This window comes from Heloderma suspectum, chromosome 3 (assembly GCF_057233095.1).
Source record: "Heloderma suspectum isolate Gila_16-S chromosome 3, 16-S_ref, whole genome shotgun sequence".
In the NCBI taxonomy this organism is placed as follows: Eukaryota; Metazoa; Chordata; class Lepidosauria; order Squamata; family Helodermatidae; genus Heloderma; species Heloderma suspectum.
Genome location: NC_139460.1, coordinates 159,001,444 through 159,020,893, shown reverse-complemented (window position 1 = coordinate 159,020,893; position 19,450 = coordinate 159,001,444). Strand labels below are relative to the sequence as shown.

The 19,450-nt window shown below is 42.4% G+C and overlaps 1 protein-coding gene across 3 annotated transcripts in view; it reads right to left on the bottom strand.

Moving 5' to 3' along the window:
- Positions 1-7,218: 7,218 nt before the first annotated feature.
- Positions 7,219-19,450, bottom strand: part of DACH1 (dachshund family transcription factor 1) — a 525,454-nt gene continuing 513,222 nt past the window's right edge. For 2 of the 3 annotated variants that reach the window (XM_084844858.1, XM_084844859.1), the window contains one exon: positions 7,219-9,869. In XM_084844858.1, coding sequence (XP_084700984.1) covers positions 9,832-9,869 — 38 coding nt within the window. In that variant the 3' untranslated portion in view covers positions 7,219-9,831. The remainder of the gene's footprint in view (positions 9,870-19,450) is intronic. The other variant, XM_084844857.1, reaches the window with a different exon arrangement.

The window sequence follows — 19,450 nt, the reverse complement described above, 5'->3', positions numbered from 1 at the left end:
ACCATACGTGGGGCTTCTCTTTCTTCAAAATTCTCCTGCCCAGCATAGGCAGCATGTTCAACTGGGAACTGGAAGTGTACCTAGAGTTTCTGTTTGTGGCTCTTTGTGCAAAAGTGCTCCAGAGACAGTGGAGGAGGGAGGGGGGAAACGAGACCTTGTGAGCGGCTTTAGCCAATCAGCACTGCCCAGCATCTGCTGCCCACATCTCTGGAGCTCAACACTCGAGAAGGTGGTGAGGTATGTGTGAGATACGGTAGTTAAATATGGTGAGAGCTCTTTCCAGTGCCTCCACCACTCTATAAATGTTGTACCTCTCTTCACCTTTGCATTGATGTGGAAACAGGACTGGTTCCTGTGGGCATAAGAACATAAGAAGAGCCCTGCTGGATTGGACCAAAGGCCTGTTTAGTCCAGCATTCCTAGAGTAGCCAACCAGATGCTCAGGGGAAGCTCACAACCAGGACATGACTGCAATAGCACTCTCCCGCTCATGGTGGCATACTGCCCCTGACACCAGAGGTACTATATAGCCATTATGACCCACAGCCATTGATCCTACATTAATAGGAAAATTGACTACACCAATCTGGTATCAGGGTCAATTGTATATCAAGAAAACCATAGAAATTATATACGTGAGGGAAGGTATTACGCGTGACACTATTGGCAAGTTAAAACAAACAATGCCTTTATTGAGACCTTCCCTTTTCCAGTAAAAAATGTTGAACATAAATCATCGGGTTCAAAAGTAGCGCACAAAAGCCTTCACAAACTTTACGTGGGGTCAAACAGAAATGACCCTGCAGTTTTTTGAATATAAAAATTGTCCCGTTAACATACATATAACATAACTATAACAGCTGCACAAATGTAACAATGCAATACTCATGACTTGTGAATAATGACACATCTTACAAACCTTGCAGTCATAGCACATGCCACCTGAGCAGCCTCCACACAATCTCATTTCACAACTGCTTGAGTGGGACAAACAAAATGGTTACATGGAGCACATAGATGCTGTGTTTTTCTGCCGTTGCGTCGAACACAGAGGTGATACCTGCCCTTCTCTTGATGTCACTGGTGGCAAACGCTACCTGCTCTGAGATATCCCCAGGCAAACTGGCTACAACCCAGGCTTTTATCAACTCTAGACTCTGGGCTCCTTCACACTGAGCTTTTATCCTGTGATTGAGATGGCTTCTTCACAGAACTTTGCGGGCTCTTTACATGATGCTGTGACTCTGCCATGACCCTCCAGGACGTCTCCTGCACCAAATGCCCTTTGTTCCATTTTTAAATAGATTGCAGAAAATGAGCTATCAAATTACCCCATTGTGTTCCCCTCGAATTCCCTCCAAAAGTGGCAAGAAGAGAAGCGAGACCTATGAAAGATAATGGAAGACTCAGATATGGGGAGAAGGGGAGGGGGTAAGGAAGGGGTCAGTTGTCATCATGCATTTAAAACGGAAGCAGAAAGCCTAATTTTAAATGCAGGATTTTAGGCTAGTGGAGATGCCCTCTCAGCACTACTAGGAAGAGAACCTTTTAGGCTGTTCATGCCACCATGGCTTGTTCAGCTTCTAAACAATCTAGGCATTTCAGCAGGCAATGTCCACTATGTTAAACACACACACACACCATTGGCCACCATTTGTTTTTATATATATTGTAAGCCATTCAGAGAACTTTCTGTGATAGGGCAGCATAAGAATATAATAGATGATAGATAGATGGATGGATGGATGGATGGATGGATGATAGTGTTTGGAACTGTATGTGGAGACTATTGGGTTACAGATGTCTACATTGCGTTTAGTCCTATTATAATAACGAACACTCGCAAGCTTGGACTTAGCATTTCTTTGGTACACATCAAACCCAAACTGCTGCTGTTCACATCTCTGGATTTGTGGGCAAGGAACCTTGGGGAAAATTCTGGTTTGTTTCAGTTTGCCAACCAGACTCGGGTTTTCTTAGCTAATTCCTTGGCTAGTGGCACACTGATGAAAACGTTATCAGTCACTACAGTTCATCTGGGACTGTAAAGGTAGTGTTAGTTTATCAACCACTGTCTGACCTAGATTTCAAGCTGCTGGATCCCTTTCATAGGTCAGCAATATAAACATATGAGGTTGGATCCAGATTTACACTGCATGAACTGCTCTGATGGAAAAGGACTTCCTAGCCCCCTCCTTTGTGTGGCAGCCCCTCCAGCCCACTGAAAATGCTACACAGAGATCTGTTTCACACATAATGAAGGCCCATAGTTTGAACAACCCATGGGCTGTCATGCACAAGTGGGAGAGAGTGAGCATGCTGCCTCCTGTACACCTGACACTTCTGTTTTTACTCAACAACCCACAATTGTCCTGTTTGTAGGTTGCTGAGCATACATGTGAATCCAGAACACTGGGTTGTTTAGACCCTAAACAACCCAGTAGTTAACTCTCCCACTCGTTCATGACAGCTGTGTTGTTTAATCAATGGGCTGTTATTATGTGTCAGCTGGCCCAGAATCAGGAGATGCTGCTAAATGGGGTAAGCTATGATCGGGAGGGGAGGGGCGAATCCCCAAAAATTGTGTGAAGGGAATTTCTGCAAGCAGAGCCCTCCCTCTTGTGGAAGGCAGCTCCTGGATCCAAGTCATGATATTTTGGAATGACAACACAGCCAGAATTTTAAGCCATACTTTGTGTGTTTGGATGAATGGCATATGCTACCTTATTGAGCACCTTCCTCTGCATGGCACTAATTGTTCATCAGCTGTAAAAATTCTCTTATGGTACAAAGCACTGTGGGAGAGTCTCACGCTTGGGGCCAAAATGACCCCAAAGCCAGATTAGTAAGTTTTTTGAAAAAAGATAGCTATTATTGGGGGGGGGGGCATTTATGCTGGATCAAAGGCAGGCTCGACCTGGAAAAAAGCCAATGTAAAAAGATCAGGATAGTAAAGGGGTTTTGCAAACTTATGGGGTACTACTGACCCCTGATATCATTTTTGGTGATATTAGGGAAAGTGAGCAATCTGTTATGAAAATAGACAAAATATTGGTTTTCACCCACTGTACTTCTTTCTCACATGAAACAGACAGAACAAGTTCTAGGCTAAAGATCTGTAGACATGACAAGTAACTAATAACCTTTAAAAAGCATTTGGCAGGCTCACTTTGACACCTAGCAACTTATGAGCATGGTTTTTCAGTTATCTCAGTCATTCCAATAGGGGTAGAATTGACCCCTAAAGCAGTAAAAGTAAAAACATTGATTTTTCACTAATGGGGGGAGGGGGCTTAAAACACCGTATGACAATTCACAGTTATTATAGTTCTGGTCCACCTGGAACATAGAGTTGTGGAACACTGCCACAAAGCTTTTAACTTTTTTTTTTTTTTTCCAGTGTCGTTGGGGCGCTTTTGACCCCATCTATCAATGGAGCTGACAGCATACATGTAAGAGAAACTTAGCTGTGTGGGCTGACATGCTATTTAATCTGGACCTTCAGCTGGTGCGGGTGTTCAGTAATATAGCATGCCAGTGTTGTGCCGTTCTGCGCCAAGGAACACTGGCATGTATGCACAAATTAGATGAGAATAGTTTTACTCGTTTAAATGCAATGCTAACTACAATGAAGGCTGTACAGGTAGCTTTTTCTTACATGCTCAATGTCATGTTCAAATCTAGCCTGAGAAAGGGGGGGGGAAGGTTTGTATGTAACGAGGGATAAATAAAAAAGCCCTGTGCACAATTTTCCTCATGCCTAAAATATAGGACTAACAGCATGAATTAATAAATAAGAACAATCTGATTAATTCAGTAATCAAATTCAGGGGCTAAATGCTTCCTGATACTAATAAAATATCCTCACCAATGATTTACACAATTAATTTCAAATGAAATTTCAAATGAAGCTTTGTCAGTTTGGATTAGAGAAGAAAGCTCTTTACATGTCATATATTTAGAGCACTACAGAGTATACAATGCAAGTATACTTTCTCCTCATTTCCTTCTTCTCTCCCCCCAAAAGGAGACATTCAAGATAACTTCTTGGAAGTATTTTAACATGCTGAAAATAGAACTTGCTTATTTCCTTCCAACATGAACATGCATAGGCCTGGTCTACATGTAAAACAGAAATGAGTGTGTGGCATGTCTATATCACATCAGACTGCAAGTGAGGGAAGCAACTTCTGAATGTTCCCCTAGATGCAAACACCTTGCAGATAGAAAACTAGCACCTCAGAGAGAAAGGGCCTACCCTTAGCCAGCTATCCTAGTTTTCTGTTCACAGGATGTTCTTTGTTTTAATGTGGGAAAGCATTCAAAGCTGGTATCCAGAGTCTGTAGCTGTATGATCAATTCTACCATCTTATTCTGCTATATGTGCAGACGTGGCCATACACAAAGGGCCAAAACAGACATTCCTTTAAATCTGTATCTAACAGCTGCATCTTTTTTTTAAAACTCTATATAAGGTGCAGAGCCCCCAATTTAGATCAGGAACTTAGTGCGGGGAGTAGGGGGCCTTTAAGTCCTAGATCAGGTCCCCCACCCCACCCCCGAGTAAAAATGAACAGAAGACATAGCTGCTAGACATAGATTTAAAGTAATGTCTGTTTTGGTCTTGACTCATTGTTCAGCCACTCATTTGGTTGAGGGTTGCCTTGAGAAGACAGCAGGGAAGGTGCTATGGAAGAAGGGGCTTCCACAGGCACACCCCATTATTCTTGACACCATTCCCACCACTGATCACTTTTGTCCCAAGGTCCAGGCATCAGTGCTCAAGACACCAGAATTGACCACAGGCCAGTTGCCGATCTCTACACTAAAGTTTGATCCTGCTTCCCTGTGGTGTGCTGCCAATGTTGTACCAGTATCATATATATATGAAGGAATCACAGGAGCAGGGCTCATTACGCTGCTCCTCCCTACTTTGAACAGAAACAGGATTGAGGTAACTCACCCAATAGTCTCATGTTCAACAAAATGGGCTTTTTTCTCAGATTAATTTGATGTTTTATAAGAATATTTGTTGCATAGGTGAATATATCTGCCCTGGTCCTGAACAGGGCCTGTTCTGACTGATTGCCTGCATCATGCTTCTAGTCCCTCAAAGATCCCCAATCCGTTGACTTCCTGTTCAAAATTGTGCTCAACTATTTACTTTCACTTCATCCTTAAGAAGAAACAGTGCTGGTGAAGTGTGTGATAGACTCGTATAGCTTGTTTGGTGCATGTGAGAACTGAATTGTTTGATTAGGGCTTTTTGGTCATTTTCTTGTAAACCCTCCTCCAAAGTAATAATAGCATGCATGTAGCACATTATAGCTGTTCAAAGCAACAGTAGTATTTAAATGGGGTGGGGAACCTGTGGCCCTCCAGATGATGTTGGACTCCAACTCCTACCATCACTGACTATGCTGGGTGGGGTTGATAGGAGCTGAAGTTCAGCAACATCTGGAGAACCCAAGGCTCACCACTTGATTTAAGATGTGCCATAAGATTCAAATAATCAGAATGATACAAGCATTAAGGAAAGGCCACTGTGTAAGTTAGTCCCATCTCCTGCCAGTGATGATCTATTTAGCATGATGACTAGCTTTTCTGAATGTGCAGCTGCCTCCACTCATGCTTAATAAGAAAGCCTGTCTTTTGGAACCCACACACTTTTATACAATCCAGTTCCTCAGGAAGTGGTCACACTGGGTGTTTACATTTTCCAGCGGTTTCATTCATTTGCTCACAGTAAGTGAATAAATGTATTTGAGGAAGTAGGCTTTAGCATATGACTACTTTGCTGACATTGCAGAGTAACAGCACGAAGAAGCACGGTGGCATTGCTGGGCACCTCCTGAGCCCCAGCCCCAGCACCAGGCTTGCTACTTACACCCCCCCCATCCCACCAAGCCACCTGGTCCTGCTGCTCTTCCTCCTTGCTGTCGCTGCCTGTTCACCTGCCCTCTCCAGGCGTGCAAGCAGTGACAAGAGCGGGGAGCATCCTCTACTCACCTTGCACTCTTTCTCTGGGCAACTGTGCAGATTAGGCCCAAAGAGAATGGGCAAGTGAATCGTCAATGGTGGTGAGGGGGTGCAATTTTGTCCAAGGACCTCCCAAAACCTGGAGCTGGCACTGACATGACCGGGTTTGGACGACACACAGTGCAGCAGGATCACGCATACCACACTTCATACATTATACATTAATTAAACATGTATTTCCTACATGGGTAACACCTCCATATAGGCCAAATGTAATGTGTAAAATGGCCTTGGGAGGCCATTAAATGGGATTCTTCATTACCAGTCACATCTGTTAGAGTGCTAGAAGAGAAGTATTCACAAGCTGTTTCAAGGATCTTATATACAATACTGCAGGCAGATAAACTAGCAAAATGGGAGAGGGCTTAACACTGTTTTATAAATGTTTAAATGGGAGAAATAAAGACAGAGAAAATATTATAGTATTTTAAAAATATATCCCTCTGAAGTGAAAAAAACCCTCATGAAAACAAGATCCATCTAATTCACTTAGCATATATGTTACGCCTACAGTGCTGTTATTTCAAAATCCCTTTTTAATGTTTAAAATGTTTGTAGCTAAAGAACATGCATTAAGATTTTAAAAGTTTCTGGATAACTCACAGAACCTGATTACGGGAATCTGAAAGAGAGAGAGAGAGAGAGAGAGAGAGAGAGAGAGAGAGGATGAAAGACTACAAGCGCAAGAAAGTGGGTCAGAATGAGAAATCCTCCACACTCTTGTAGTTATGGAAATAACATGTTTTGTTTCATCAATGTGTCCACTTTACATTATTCAGCACAAAGCTTTGTAAAATAAGAATCCTGGGAATATCACAATATAAAGGGGGGAAAGGTACAAATAACAGCTTCATAAACTGAGAAATGTACATAAATAAATCATGCAGATGGGGGCAGTTTGCTTAGCTGGCAAGAAACAAAATATGGAAAATCTGCTTGTTAAACAATAACCACAGAGTGTGCTTTTATGATGTGTTTTTTTCTTCTTCACCACAGTAATTCATATTAGAGGTAGAAGCGGTTGCATGTTAAATAAAATCATTCAGCATTGTTCTCCTCGCATTGCAAAGAGCTGACTTATGTTGTTTTAAGATGCCTCCCATTAGAAAGTAAATATTCCTCCGATGTTACACATTTCACAAAATTTAATAAAGATGGACTGTAAATAAAGCCACAGCCAGATTTCAGACAGTTTTATTAGCAGATTGTTGAAAAGGAGGAGAAAAAAAAGAAAATTAAATACAATACCAGTAAACGTGGTTCTCACATTGAAACCAGGCTCAGATAACTAGGCTACCATAGAAAATTTTTCCAATTCTTGCATTATGATGTAAAAACAGATTTTTTGTACAGATTTTGTACAACAAAATTCATAATAACCTTTTTCTCATTTTTAGAAAACTTTAAATATATAGATAAAAATAGACAATTTTCATAGGTCCTACATGAAGATGAGAATGTTCTGTTCCAAGGGCTTGCATAGAGCGCAAAGGTGGTTATAATATAGAACAACTAGACATTAATATCTTTAAGATTACAAAAAGCATTTAAACAATAACATGAACACAACATTTCTTCATAATCTAGGCAAAAGGAAAAAAAATCCCTTTGTGTGTAACTAAAGAGAGGCAAAGAAATCCAAATTCATCATACGGTAGCATTTCATGAGCTGTAATATTTACACTTGCTTTAATAAGATATACTTCTTTTCCTCATTATTCTCAGCATTTCCATTTACGTATGTACCAAACCAAACAATGATGCATACTCAAAGAGTCTGGAAAGTAAAGTATACACTGTAAAAACGATTAAACCTACTACAGGTGATTCTCTGCAAGGAGCAAGAGCAATGGTAGATACTACTACAGATTTCATTTGTAGTTTTTATTAATTTTTATTTTTTTAAAAAAAAGTCCTCTCTCCTCTCATATAAATAATTTAGCAATTTGCCACAAAGTCCATCTAATAACAGCTGTTAACCCTTTAAAGACCACATTTAAAAAATAATATAAATTTTCTGAAGTTTTCAGCACATTTTTTAAAAGAAAAAAAAATCTCTTATGAAGTATCAGGTAACTTTCTGAATGACAAAATAGTTTGTAATGTTTCTTCTTTAATTCCATGGGATTATATTTTTAATACATTTGTCGATGTAATCACGGTGGGCCAAATACAGGCCACTCCCCCCTGCCCCGCCCTGATTCTGAGTGGTTGAGTTTTAAAAATAGAATTATTTAAATTTGGACGCAGATATTGTTTGACAGTCAGAATTACTTCTGGTTATGTCTTCATTTAACAATGCATATTGTATCTGCATAAAACATTACAGATAAACAAAGCATAATCACATATGATAAATACTTATTTTAAAAGTAGTCTTTAAAGGGGTAACTTGGAGAAGTATGCAGAGCAAAAAAGATAATTTAAGATGCAATAAGCACTGTGTTGCAGCTTGCTTCCAGTTATGAGCACAAAGGTGGAGAACAGATATCATAGCATTTATAAGGACAGTAAAAATAACACGTAACCTGCCTTGCCTAAGTCAAGATAGGTAGGAAGGACAAAAGACTTCAACTTCATCACTTAGCTCTACGTGGTATTGGACTGATACATCAAGTGTCTGTTTAGCCTCTGGGGAGGGGTTTCCTCCTCAGCAATGCTGAAGTAATATGACATTAACATATAAAAATATTTCTGGCCGGTCGACTTGCTCTTGAGCCACAATCCACTCTTAAAAGTGCTGTTTCACAGCACTGACCAATATACAAATAAAAGTGGCTGCCATCTCCAGATGCTTAAGATCCCGATCATTAATACTGTGACTTCAGGACAAATATTTACATGCCTGCATGCGTTAAAATTAGAAAGGTGTCATTTGGACCAACAGGGTGACAAAACATATTATCTAAAATTGTTGTTTTCCTAAAATCTAGTATTCTACTGCATACATAATACCTTCTTTGTGTGGTTTGTGGTTATATACTGTACATCTGACCAACAGTTTCAGTAAGAAGCAACATCTTGTTGTCATTCCCCCTCCCAAAATACTGCCACTTTAGAGTGAGAAATTATAACCAATCTTTTATTTTTTTTATTGAAAGAAAGAGACTACTGTGAACAGTAAAATCACGTTGTTTACTTTCTGTACTTCTTTTTTCCAAGATAAAATTGTTCTGACTTCTGTAATGTGCCATTGTGTTGATCTCTTGGAAAGTATGTGGGAAAAACTTCTTCTTTAAGGGAAACAAGACTCTCTCCTAGAATTTGGGGGGTGGGAGACTGGTGTAACTTTTTAATTTGTCTATTCTTAGTTTGTCTATTCTTTCTAGGAATTTTCTTATGCCCCTTTTAGAAAGATTCACTCCTCTACTGTCTTGCTGGTTTACATATGGCATTAATAGTCTTTAGGTAAAGAAGTGGACACTGTGGAAGGTTTGTTTGATGTGCTCAAAGAATCAGAGGAGGACAGAGTTTTCATTCCATCAAAAAGGGAATGCAAGGTCTTGCTCTGGCCGGTCTGTACAAGGAGGTGTCCAACAGCAAATTTCTTGTTAGCTGGCTGTTAAGAAGAGTGCTACATAAGTTGTAGAAACATTCTCTGCAACACAGGGAGAAGCCCCAGGAAACCAATGGAGGATGCTCTTGCAGAAAACTTAAAACTTCTGCGTATGGATACACGAAGTGGCCAAATTGCCTGGAAAGCACCTTTGTTTTTGCAGAACTTCCGAAATGGTGAATGTCTTACTGCAGAGTTCTTTGAACTGTAGCACACATTTCTTCAGCTGGATAAGTTCAGTACATTACAGTCGTTTTCAAATAAAGTCTTCCATCTAAAATATAAATAATAAGAAAAAACATTTGAAAATGCTTTCCTCTATTAATGTTTAACATAACTTCTGTCTGAAAGGGAGACGTGATGAAACCATATTTCATCTTGTAATGATGGTACATTGATTTGCTACTTAACAATTTGAAGTCTAGCAACACTTCCTCAAAAGCTCTATGATTTGAACGGTACACCTCTTCCTAAATGACTGAATTTTTAAAGGATGTTGCATTCATACAACTGTTATGACACTGGAAATGTTTACAGGGACTTCTGTGGATGTGTGTGTGTGTGTGTGTGTGTGTGTGTGTTTGAACTGGTATGAAAATTTAACTGCTAAAGAAAATTACTTTGTCATTATGGCAAGAGCAAGAGCAGTTATTTGTCATGTGGACTCTCACTAAAAGATACAGGCCATGATCCAACTCTTCTTAGCAAAAGCTCTATGTGCAGAAGACAGTGCAGAGCCGGCAAGCAAGAATTGGGTGACAAATGAGGGAAAGGGAGGAAGGGTCAGCCAGGCCACAGCTCAGGGATGGCACCTTGTCAGTAGTGCTATTCCCCTTGAGGCATCCAGTGATCTAGGCAGACAAAGAGAGGTACTCCTGCTCATAGCACCAGTGGCCCATTCAGGGGAGATGAAACCACTGAATGCATGCAGGGGAAGGAGCACACTGTCAGCTGCTACTACTAAGCTGAAAGGAAGAGGAGAGGTGTCAGGGAAGGGCACCTGTCCTTTTCTTCCCTTCCCTTCCCCGCTCCCTTAATCCTTAGATGCTCATCTCTTGCCAGCTTCCTGTCCTTTGTGCATGCAGGCACTAGGTTACTAACATAGTTAATTCTTTGCTCTTTAAGTATGTTGTTTAGCATACCGTATGTATGCATGCATGCATGTATTTAAAGCATTTATAAACTGCATCTTCATCCAAAAATGGATTTCCAGTGCACACAAAAAATGGAAAACAATGCAATATTAAAACCGATAAGACATCAGCAATAATAAAATTGAGAGAATAAAAAATATGCAGCCAGCTGAAAATACAATAGTTTAAAATGACTGGGCAAATAAAAAGGACTAGAGTGTCAACGCCTGGCATACCTCGCTTGGGAGTGCATTCCAATGTTGGCATGCCACCATGGAGAAGGCCTTCTCTTTAGTACATACATAATGTATGTATAGATGGAACATGGAGAAGGGCCTCCTCTGATAATCTTAGTGTATGGGCAGATTGATATGGGAGGAGAACCTCCTTCAGATATTTGGCCCCCAAGCCATTCAGGGCTTTAAAGATAAGCATTAGCAACTTGAATTGGGCTTGGTAGTGAATAGGCAGCCAACACAGCTCCTGCAGAACTGATACAATATGGCTCCATCTAGATAAAGTTTAAACCAGTCAAAATTCCAGAAGCTGAATTCTGCATTAACTGAAGCTTCTGAATCATTTTCGAGGGCAGCCCCATAAATAACACAATATAGTTAGCCAATCTGTAGCTTACCAGAACATGGATCGCCATGGTCAGGCTATCTCATACCAGAAAAAGCTGCAGCTGATGATCCAATCAAAGCTGGGAAAAGGTGCTCTGAGCCACTAAGGCCACTTGGACCTCTAGTAACCATGTTGGATCAAGGAGCACCCCCGCCCTCAAGCTGCACACCTGCCCCTTCAGGGAGAGTGCACCTCATCTAGAAAAGGCAATACTTCCTTGACTCAGGAAGCACTAACCAACACTACCTCCGTCTTGTCGGGGTTCAGCTTCAGTTTATTAGCCCTTGTCCAGACAGTGGTTCAGTACTCCACAGCCTCATATGCTTCTGATGGTAGAGAGAAATGGAGCTGGGTGTCAGCTGCATAGTGATGACTCCAGATGAACTGATCCAGTGGCTTCATATAGATCTGCCATTGGGAACCCACAGCCCATGGGCCTAACCTGGCCTGCGAGGCTCCCCAATCCAGCCCATGAAGCTATTCCTCCAGGAAATGCCCATTCTCAAGCCATGTTCCCACTGCTCTAAATAAGCATATCTGTGTTGCATCAGTAATCTCTGGAGCAGCAGTTGATTCTGAGACCTTCTGGGGACTTGATTGCCTTTCCAGAGACTGCTAATGTAATATGGAAGTGCTCTGGCAAAAGGCTCTGGAGGCTCTACACACCCCTCGCCTTTCCCCTCGGGGAAAGTGGCAGGAGCATGGAGCCAGCTTCCAAGGGAGCCACCACTTTGAGGTGTTCCAGGTCTGGAAGCAGCAGCTCCTGGATGCTCCATGCATACCTCACCTTTATGGAACTGGCTTCCCGAATGTGTATGTGTGTACAGGTATGAGGGCAGATTTCTAATTGCAGTGTATGCAGATGTTTCTAATGGTGTGTATGTGAGTGTGTATGTGAGGGTGTATGTGTGTGCATGTTATGTGTGTAACTGGAACGTGTGTGTGTGTGTGTGTGTGTGTGTAAGTGTGAGTGGGCATGGCTGTGGCCCCACCAACTGTTTGCATGCAGCCCCTGGCGTCCCTCTCCACAGTGAATGTGGCTATCAGGTCAAAGTAGATTCCCCAGCCTTGATAGTGATTTTAAGAAGGCATAATTTGGAACCGTGCAGAATGCAACAAAGGACAGTGAGAGGTCAAGGAGAATCAACAGGGCTACACTCCCCTGTGTCTCTGCAAACATAGGTCATCCATCAGGGTTTCACTGCCAAACTCCAGCCCAAACCTAGATTAAAATGGATCTAGATGCCTGGCTGTCACCACCCTCTACAGCATCTTGCCCAAATAAGAAATATCTGAAATTTACTATAATTGTTACAGTCATTTGGGTCCAGTGAGGAGGATTTCTTAAGAAGTGGTCTCACAACCACCTTCTTTAAGGCAACAGGAACCACTCTGCTATCAGTGAGACCCACCCAATCAACCTTCTTCAGCTCAGCGTAAGAAGCGATGACAGGAAAGGGTCGAGGATATAGGGGGTTGAGTAAACTTCTCCACGCATTTATAACCACCTGGTTGTCCACATGCTCAAGCTGCAACAACCAAAACTGATCCCACAGAATAGGACACATCATCTGGAACTGGATCAATGGTGGCATCTAGGACTTCGGGGGTAAAGTCCACTGTGAGTGACATTACCCTCAAATTTCCCAGCAAATATCACAACAGGCCTTCACAGGTTCCAACATATCCTTCCCAGGTTTTAGATGTAATAGCCCCTTCACCACTCAAAAGAGCTCTCCCAGACAGCTACCCAAAGATGCAATGGAGGTGAAGAAGTAAGACCACTTTGTCATTCTCACTGCTACCATGTAGACATGATAATATACTCTTACTTGTCTCTAGTCATAGTTGCTATGAGACTTGCACCATCTTCCTGCTTGTTTCATCACCCCCAATTCTCTAGCAAATGAAGGAGCTGGTTGGGCTTTACAATGCAGGAGAGGGTACTTGGGATCGTATCAATGGCCCTTTCCATCTCACTATTCCATAGCCAGAAATGGGCTTCAGCAGGAGCATCAGCCATACCACCAGGAAAATCCCACATCAAATTAAGGAATCTATCCGATTATATAAGTCCCTAGGGATGAACCAACATATTGGGCTCAACACTCCTGCAAAAGGGGGAAAGCTACTGCCAATCTAAACTTCACAAGGACAACCCCCCCCATTTCAGACCTCCAACCACTTGTTCAGTCAAAAATATTAGGTCAAGAGATTTTCTGCAAGATGTATTGAGCTGCTGACACACTGAAACAGCTCTATAGTTGTCATGGCTGCTATGAAGCCCTGAGTGCCCCCCCCAAGTGGCCCCAAGATGAATACTGAAATCCCACAAATCCCCAGGAAAAGTATCCTAATTTTTTCAATACCATGCCCAAGACCACCCTGGCCACCTCAGGAAAGGGGACTGATGGGCAATGATGTAGCCAGTACACAGCTGAATCTCTGACTTGTCTTTCTGACAAGGTACAAACATTCCAATCTAGCACACAAAATAACCGGTTCACCAGTGGATTCCTTAGAGAAGACAGCAACAGTCGTGCCCCAGCCCTCTATCCTATGTTGGCCCTGCACTACCTACCCAGGTGGACAAAGTTGGGTTAGATCCACACCACCCACTTCCTCCACCCAGCTCTCGGACATATATGTCAGGTGGGCCCCCTCATCCATGGTAACATTATGGATAAAATACGTTTTATTATGGACTAACCTGGCATTCAAAAGCAGCATCACAAGGCCACAGAGAAACCCCAAATCCTCTGGTTGGCGGAAGAACCAGAAGAGGGGACAGCTCTTAGATGACTTATCAGTTTTCCTCTCAACTGGCATATCCAGTTCCCAACACCATACACCCCTCTGTCCCTGACTATTGGAATGGGTAAGTCCAGCTCGCCCCTCAATGACCAGATTTCCCAGGAACATAACTGCTGACTGGTTAAAGTGCAGTAAAATAGTCAAAATAAACAAAACAGATTAAAATATATATAAGCAGTCAAATCTTGAAAACTGTAAACCACAAAGTTCACGCTATGAAACCAAACAATGTGAAGCAGTAAAGTACCAAAACAGTGAGGTTCTAAAGGAGCACAGTCGTAAACACCCAAGTACATACTCATCCAATAAACTCCTAAGGCAGTACAGTGCAAACTAACTAAGGCAGCAAGGTATTCCAAGAAAAATTCTAAAGAAGTAAAGTGCATATTGCAGATAACACAGATTGTGATAATATAATGATAGAACATAATATTGCAGCCCCTGTGACAATAAACACAGGAAACATTTCTCCATCTAATGAAACTATTAGGTCCATTTGTAAATGTAGACAAGGGTCTTGGAACGAAATATTTAACAGATACCACTGAACTACAGACATTTTGCTGTAGTTCTTAGATAGGCTGAACAATTATCATCTTTAAGGATACACCTTTACATTTCAACTATGAAACAGGTCATTAAGAAGATCAGAACATGAGAAATCAATTGTGAATAAACTAATTCAGCTTTAAGATAGCAGAGGGCTTCTCCCCACTAGTAGAAAGTTTCCCTGACTCAGAAGCACAAAACAAGGTTTTTGTATTATGGTTGAGATCTAACAGCATCTAAAGACAAAAAGCAGCAAAACAGAAGTTTGCCGTCTGAATTATTCATCAAACATAGGCTAGAATCCTTCTGTCTAATTCAGTGGGGCTTCTCAGTGGATAAGTCTTTGGCAGCCGGGATAGGGAACCTCCAGCCCACGAGGGTTCCCATCCAGCCTGCAAACTCTCCCACCTGCTCTCCCCTCTAGATTGATAATGCTATAGAAAGCCCTTCCCTAGTGCTGACAGGAGAAGCCAATCTCCAGTCAGAGCAGGGTTTCCCAATCCCATGTCAGTGCCAGAGACAGGCTGCATTTCTGTAGTGTTGACAAGGGAAAGGCGCTCCCTTTCACCATGCACAGACAGGCACATAAACAACTGTCTCCGTGCTCTCTGTAAAAGGGACTCCAATAACACTGGGGGTGGGGCTTCAGGGGAAAGGAATGGGGTGAGGGACCCACCCCCTGACATCATCCAGCTTCCGGAGGTGTCCCTACTTCCACCCCCTCTCCATGCACCATCTCCCCTCCAGCTTGTCAGCGCTTAGAGAAGGGCCGGACAGCTGAGTCCTCTCTGTCAGCGCTAGAGGACAGCTTTCTCTAGTGCTGAAAAGGGACTCCCCACTTTTACCTCCAATCTGGTACATGCAAGCTGTATATGCATGTAAGCTGCTTCCACACTAGAGTGGGCTGATTTAAATTAAGGTGATGTTAACTCACGGGCTTAAATCACCAAGAAAAAAAGGCTATTTAAAACAAAAAACAAATAATCAAATTTCCCATGGGTTTCTCATGTATTTCCATGACAATTATGCATATTTCTATACATTAATTTACCACTAAATATAGCATTAATTCTATTTAGAATGGGATAGGTATCTATCTCCCCTTCATGGATCACTGCCTTGTTGTGGCGAATGGGCTTGCGTAACTCAGTGAAGCCATAAGCTATGCCGTGCAGGGCCACCCAAGACGGACAGGTCATGGCAGAGAGTTCTGACAAAATGTGGTCCACTGGAGAAGGAAATGGCAACCCACTCCAGTATTCCTGCCAAGAAAACCCCATGGAACGTATCACAATGCTAAAAGATATGACGCCGGAAGATGAGCCCCTCAGGTCGGAAGGTGTCCAATATGCTACTGGGGAAGAGCAGAGGTTATTTCCAAGTAGCGCCAGAAAGAGTGAAGCGGCTGGGCCAAAGCCGAAAGGACACTCAGCTGTGGATGTGTCTGGTGGTGAAAAGAAAATCCGATGCTGTAAAGAACAATATTGTTTAGGAACCTGGAATGTCAGATCAATGAATCAAGGTAAGCTGGAGGTGGTCAAACATGAGATGGCAAGATTGAACATCGACATCTTGGGAATCAGCGAACTCAAATGGACAGGCATGGGCGAATTTAATTCAGGTGACCATCATATCTACTATTGTGGGCAAGAATCCCTTAGAAGAAATGGAGTAGCACTCATAGTCAACAAAAGGGTGGGAAAAGCAGTACTGGGGTACAATCTTAAAAATGATAGAATGATCTCAGTACGAATCCAAGGCAAACCATTCAACATCACAGTAATTCAAGTCTATGCCCCAACCACTGAGGCCGAAGAAGCTGAGGTTGATCGGTTCTATGAAGACCTACAACACCTTCTAGAACTAACAACAAAAAAAGATGTCCTCTTCATCATAGGGGATTGGAATGCTAAAGTAGGAAGTCAAGAAATCACCGGGATAACAGGCAGGCATGGCCTTGGTGTACAAAATGAAGCAGGACAAAAGCTAATAGAGTTTTGCCAAGAGAACATGCTGATCATAGCAAACACTCTTTTCCAACAGCACAAGAGGCGACTCTACACATGGACATCACCAGATGGTCAATATCGAAATCAGATTGATTATGTCCTTTGCAGCCAAAGATGGAGAAGCTCCATACAGTCAGTAAAAACAAGACCTGGAGCTGACTGTGGCTCAGATCATGAGCTGCTTCTTGCAAAATTTTGGCTTAAATTGAAGAACGTCGGGAAAACCACTAAACCGTTCAGGTATGACCTAAATCATATCCCTGATGAATATACAGTGGAGGTGAGGAATAGATTTCAGGGATTAGACCTGATAGACAGAGTGCCTGAGGAACTATGGACGGAGGTCCGTAACATTGTTCAGGAGGCAGCAACGAAATCCATCCCAAAGAAAAAGAAATGCAAGAAAGCCAAGTGGCTGTCTGATGAGGCTTTACAAGTAGCTCACGAAAGAAGGGAAGCGAAAAGCAAGGGAGAAAGGGGAAGATATACCCAACTGAATGCAGAGTTCCAGAGAATAGCAAGGAGAGACAAGAAGGCCTTCTTAAATGAACAATGCAAAGAAATCGAGGAAAACAACAGAATGGGAAAGACTAGAGATCTCTTCAAGAAAATCGGAGATCTCAAGGGAATGTTTTGTGCAAAGACGGGCATGATAAAGGACAAAGAAGGCAGGGACCTAACAGAAGCAGATGAGATTAAGAAGAGGTGGCAAGAATACACAGAAGAACTATACAGGAAAGATCTGAATGTCCCTGATAGCCATGATAGTGCGGTCACTGAACTTGAGCCGGACATCCTAGAGAGTGAAGTCAAGTGGGCCTTAGGAAGCATTACTAACAACAAAGCTAGCGGAGATGACAGTATTCCAGCCGAGCTATTTAAAATCCTAAAAGATGATGCTGTTAAAGTGCTGCATTCAATATGCCAACAAATCTGGAACGCTCAGCAGTGGCCACAAGACTGGAAAAGGTCAGTTTACATTCCAATTCCAAAGAAGGGCAATGCCAAAGAGTGTTCAAACTACCGCACAATTGCGCTCATTTCACATGCCAGCAAGGTGATGCTCAAAATCCTACAAGCTAGGCTTCAGCAGTATGCGAACCGAGAACTACCGGAAGTACAAGCTGGGTTTAGAAGAGACAGAGGAACTAGAGATCAAATCGCCAACATTCGCTGCATCATGGAGAAAGCAAGAGAATTCCAGAAAAACGTCTATTTCTGCTTCATTGACTACGCTAAAGCCTTTGATTGTGTGGATCACAACAAACTGTGGCAAATTCTGAAAGAGATGGGAGTACCAGACCACCTTACCTGTCTCCTGAGAAACCTGTACGAGGGTCAAGAAGCAACAGTAAGAACCAGACATGGAACAACCGATTGGTTCAAAATTGGGAAAGGAGTACGACAAGGCTGCATATTGTCACCCTGCTTATTTAACTTATATGCAGAGTACATCATGAGAAATGCCGGGTTGGATGAATCAGAGGTCGGAATTAAGATTGCTGGGAGAATTATCAACAACCTCCGATATGCAGACGATACCACCCTAATGGCAGAAAGTGAAGAGGATCTCAAGAGCCTCTTGTTGAGGGTGAAAGAGGAGAGTGCAAAAGCTGGTTTGAAACTCAACATTAAAAAAACTAAGATCATGGCATCTGGCCCCATCACTTCCTGGCATATAGAAGGGGAAGGAATGGAAGCAGTGACAGATTTTACTTTCTTGGGCTCCAAGATCACCGCAGACGGTGACTGTAGCCATGAAATTAAAAGACGTTTGCTCCTTGGGAGGAAAGCTATGGCCAACCTAGACAGCATAGTAAGAAGCAGAGACATCACCTTGCCGACAAAGGTCCGTCTAATCAAAGCTATGGTTTTCCCAGTAGTAATGTATGGCTGTGAGAGCTGGACTATAAGGAAGGCTGAGCGCTGAAGAATTGATGCTTTCGAACTGTGGTGCTGGAGAAGACTCTTACGAGTCCCCTGGACTGCAAGGAGGTCAAATCAGTCCATCCTAAAGGAAATCAACCCTGAGTGCTCATTGGAAGGACAGATAATGAAGCTGAAGCTCCAATATTTTGGCCACCTAATGCGAAGAGAAAACTCCCTGGAAAAGACCCTGATGCTTGGAAAGACTGAAGGCAAAAGGAGAAGGGGACGGCAGAGGATGAGATGGCTAGATAGCATCACGGATGCAATGAATATGAACTTGAGCACGCTCCGGGAGAGAGCGCAGGACAGGAAGGCCTGGCATGCTATGGTCCATGGGGTCACGAAGAGTCGGACACGACTGAACGACTGAACAACAACAACAAGGTATCTATCTATCTATCTATCTATCTATCTATCTTTCTTTTTATCTATCTATCTATCTATCTATCTATCTATCTATCTATCTATTTTTAGAAAATGTTACAAGGTACTTCTTTTTTAATAGATAACTATGCTCCATAAGAATGTCAGAAACAAAGGCTGCTAGTTACTCATTGATTTTTGTAAGATGAGAAGGAAAAGTCCTTGTACATTTAGGAGAGTAGATATTGATAACTTGAGAAATGAGCAAATTGCAGAGCTCAGGTTGTTAAAAAGCACATATACACAACAAGAAATATACACGTTCATCCAGGTGGGTGCAATGCATGTTCCTCCGAGGGATGCACAGGATGGCAGATGCTTGCGGCAGTGGCTGGACCTCAATGCTTGTGATGACCTGCCAGTCCCTTGGCCTC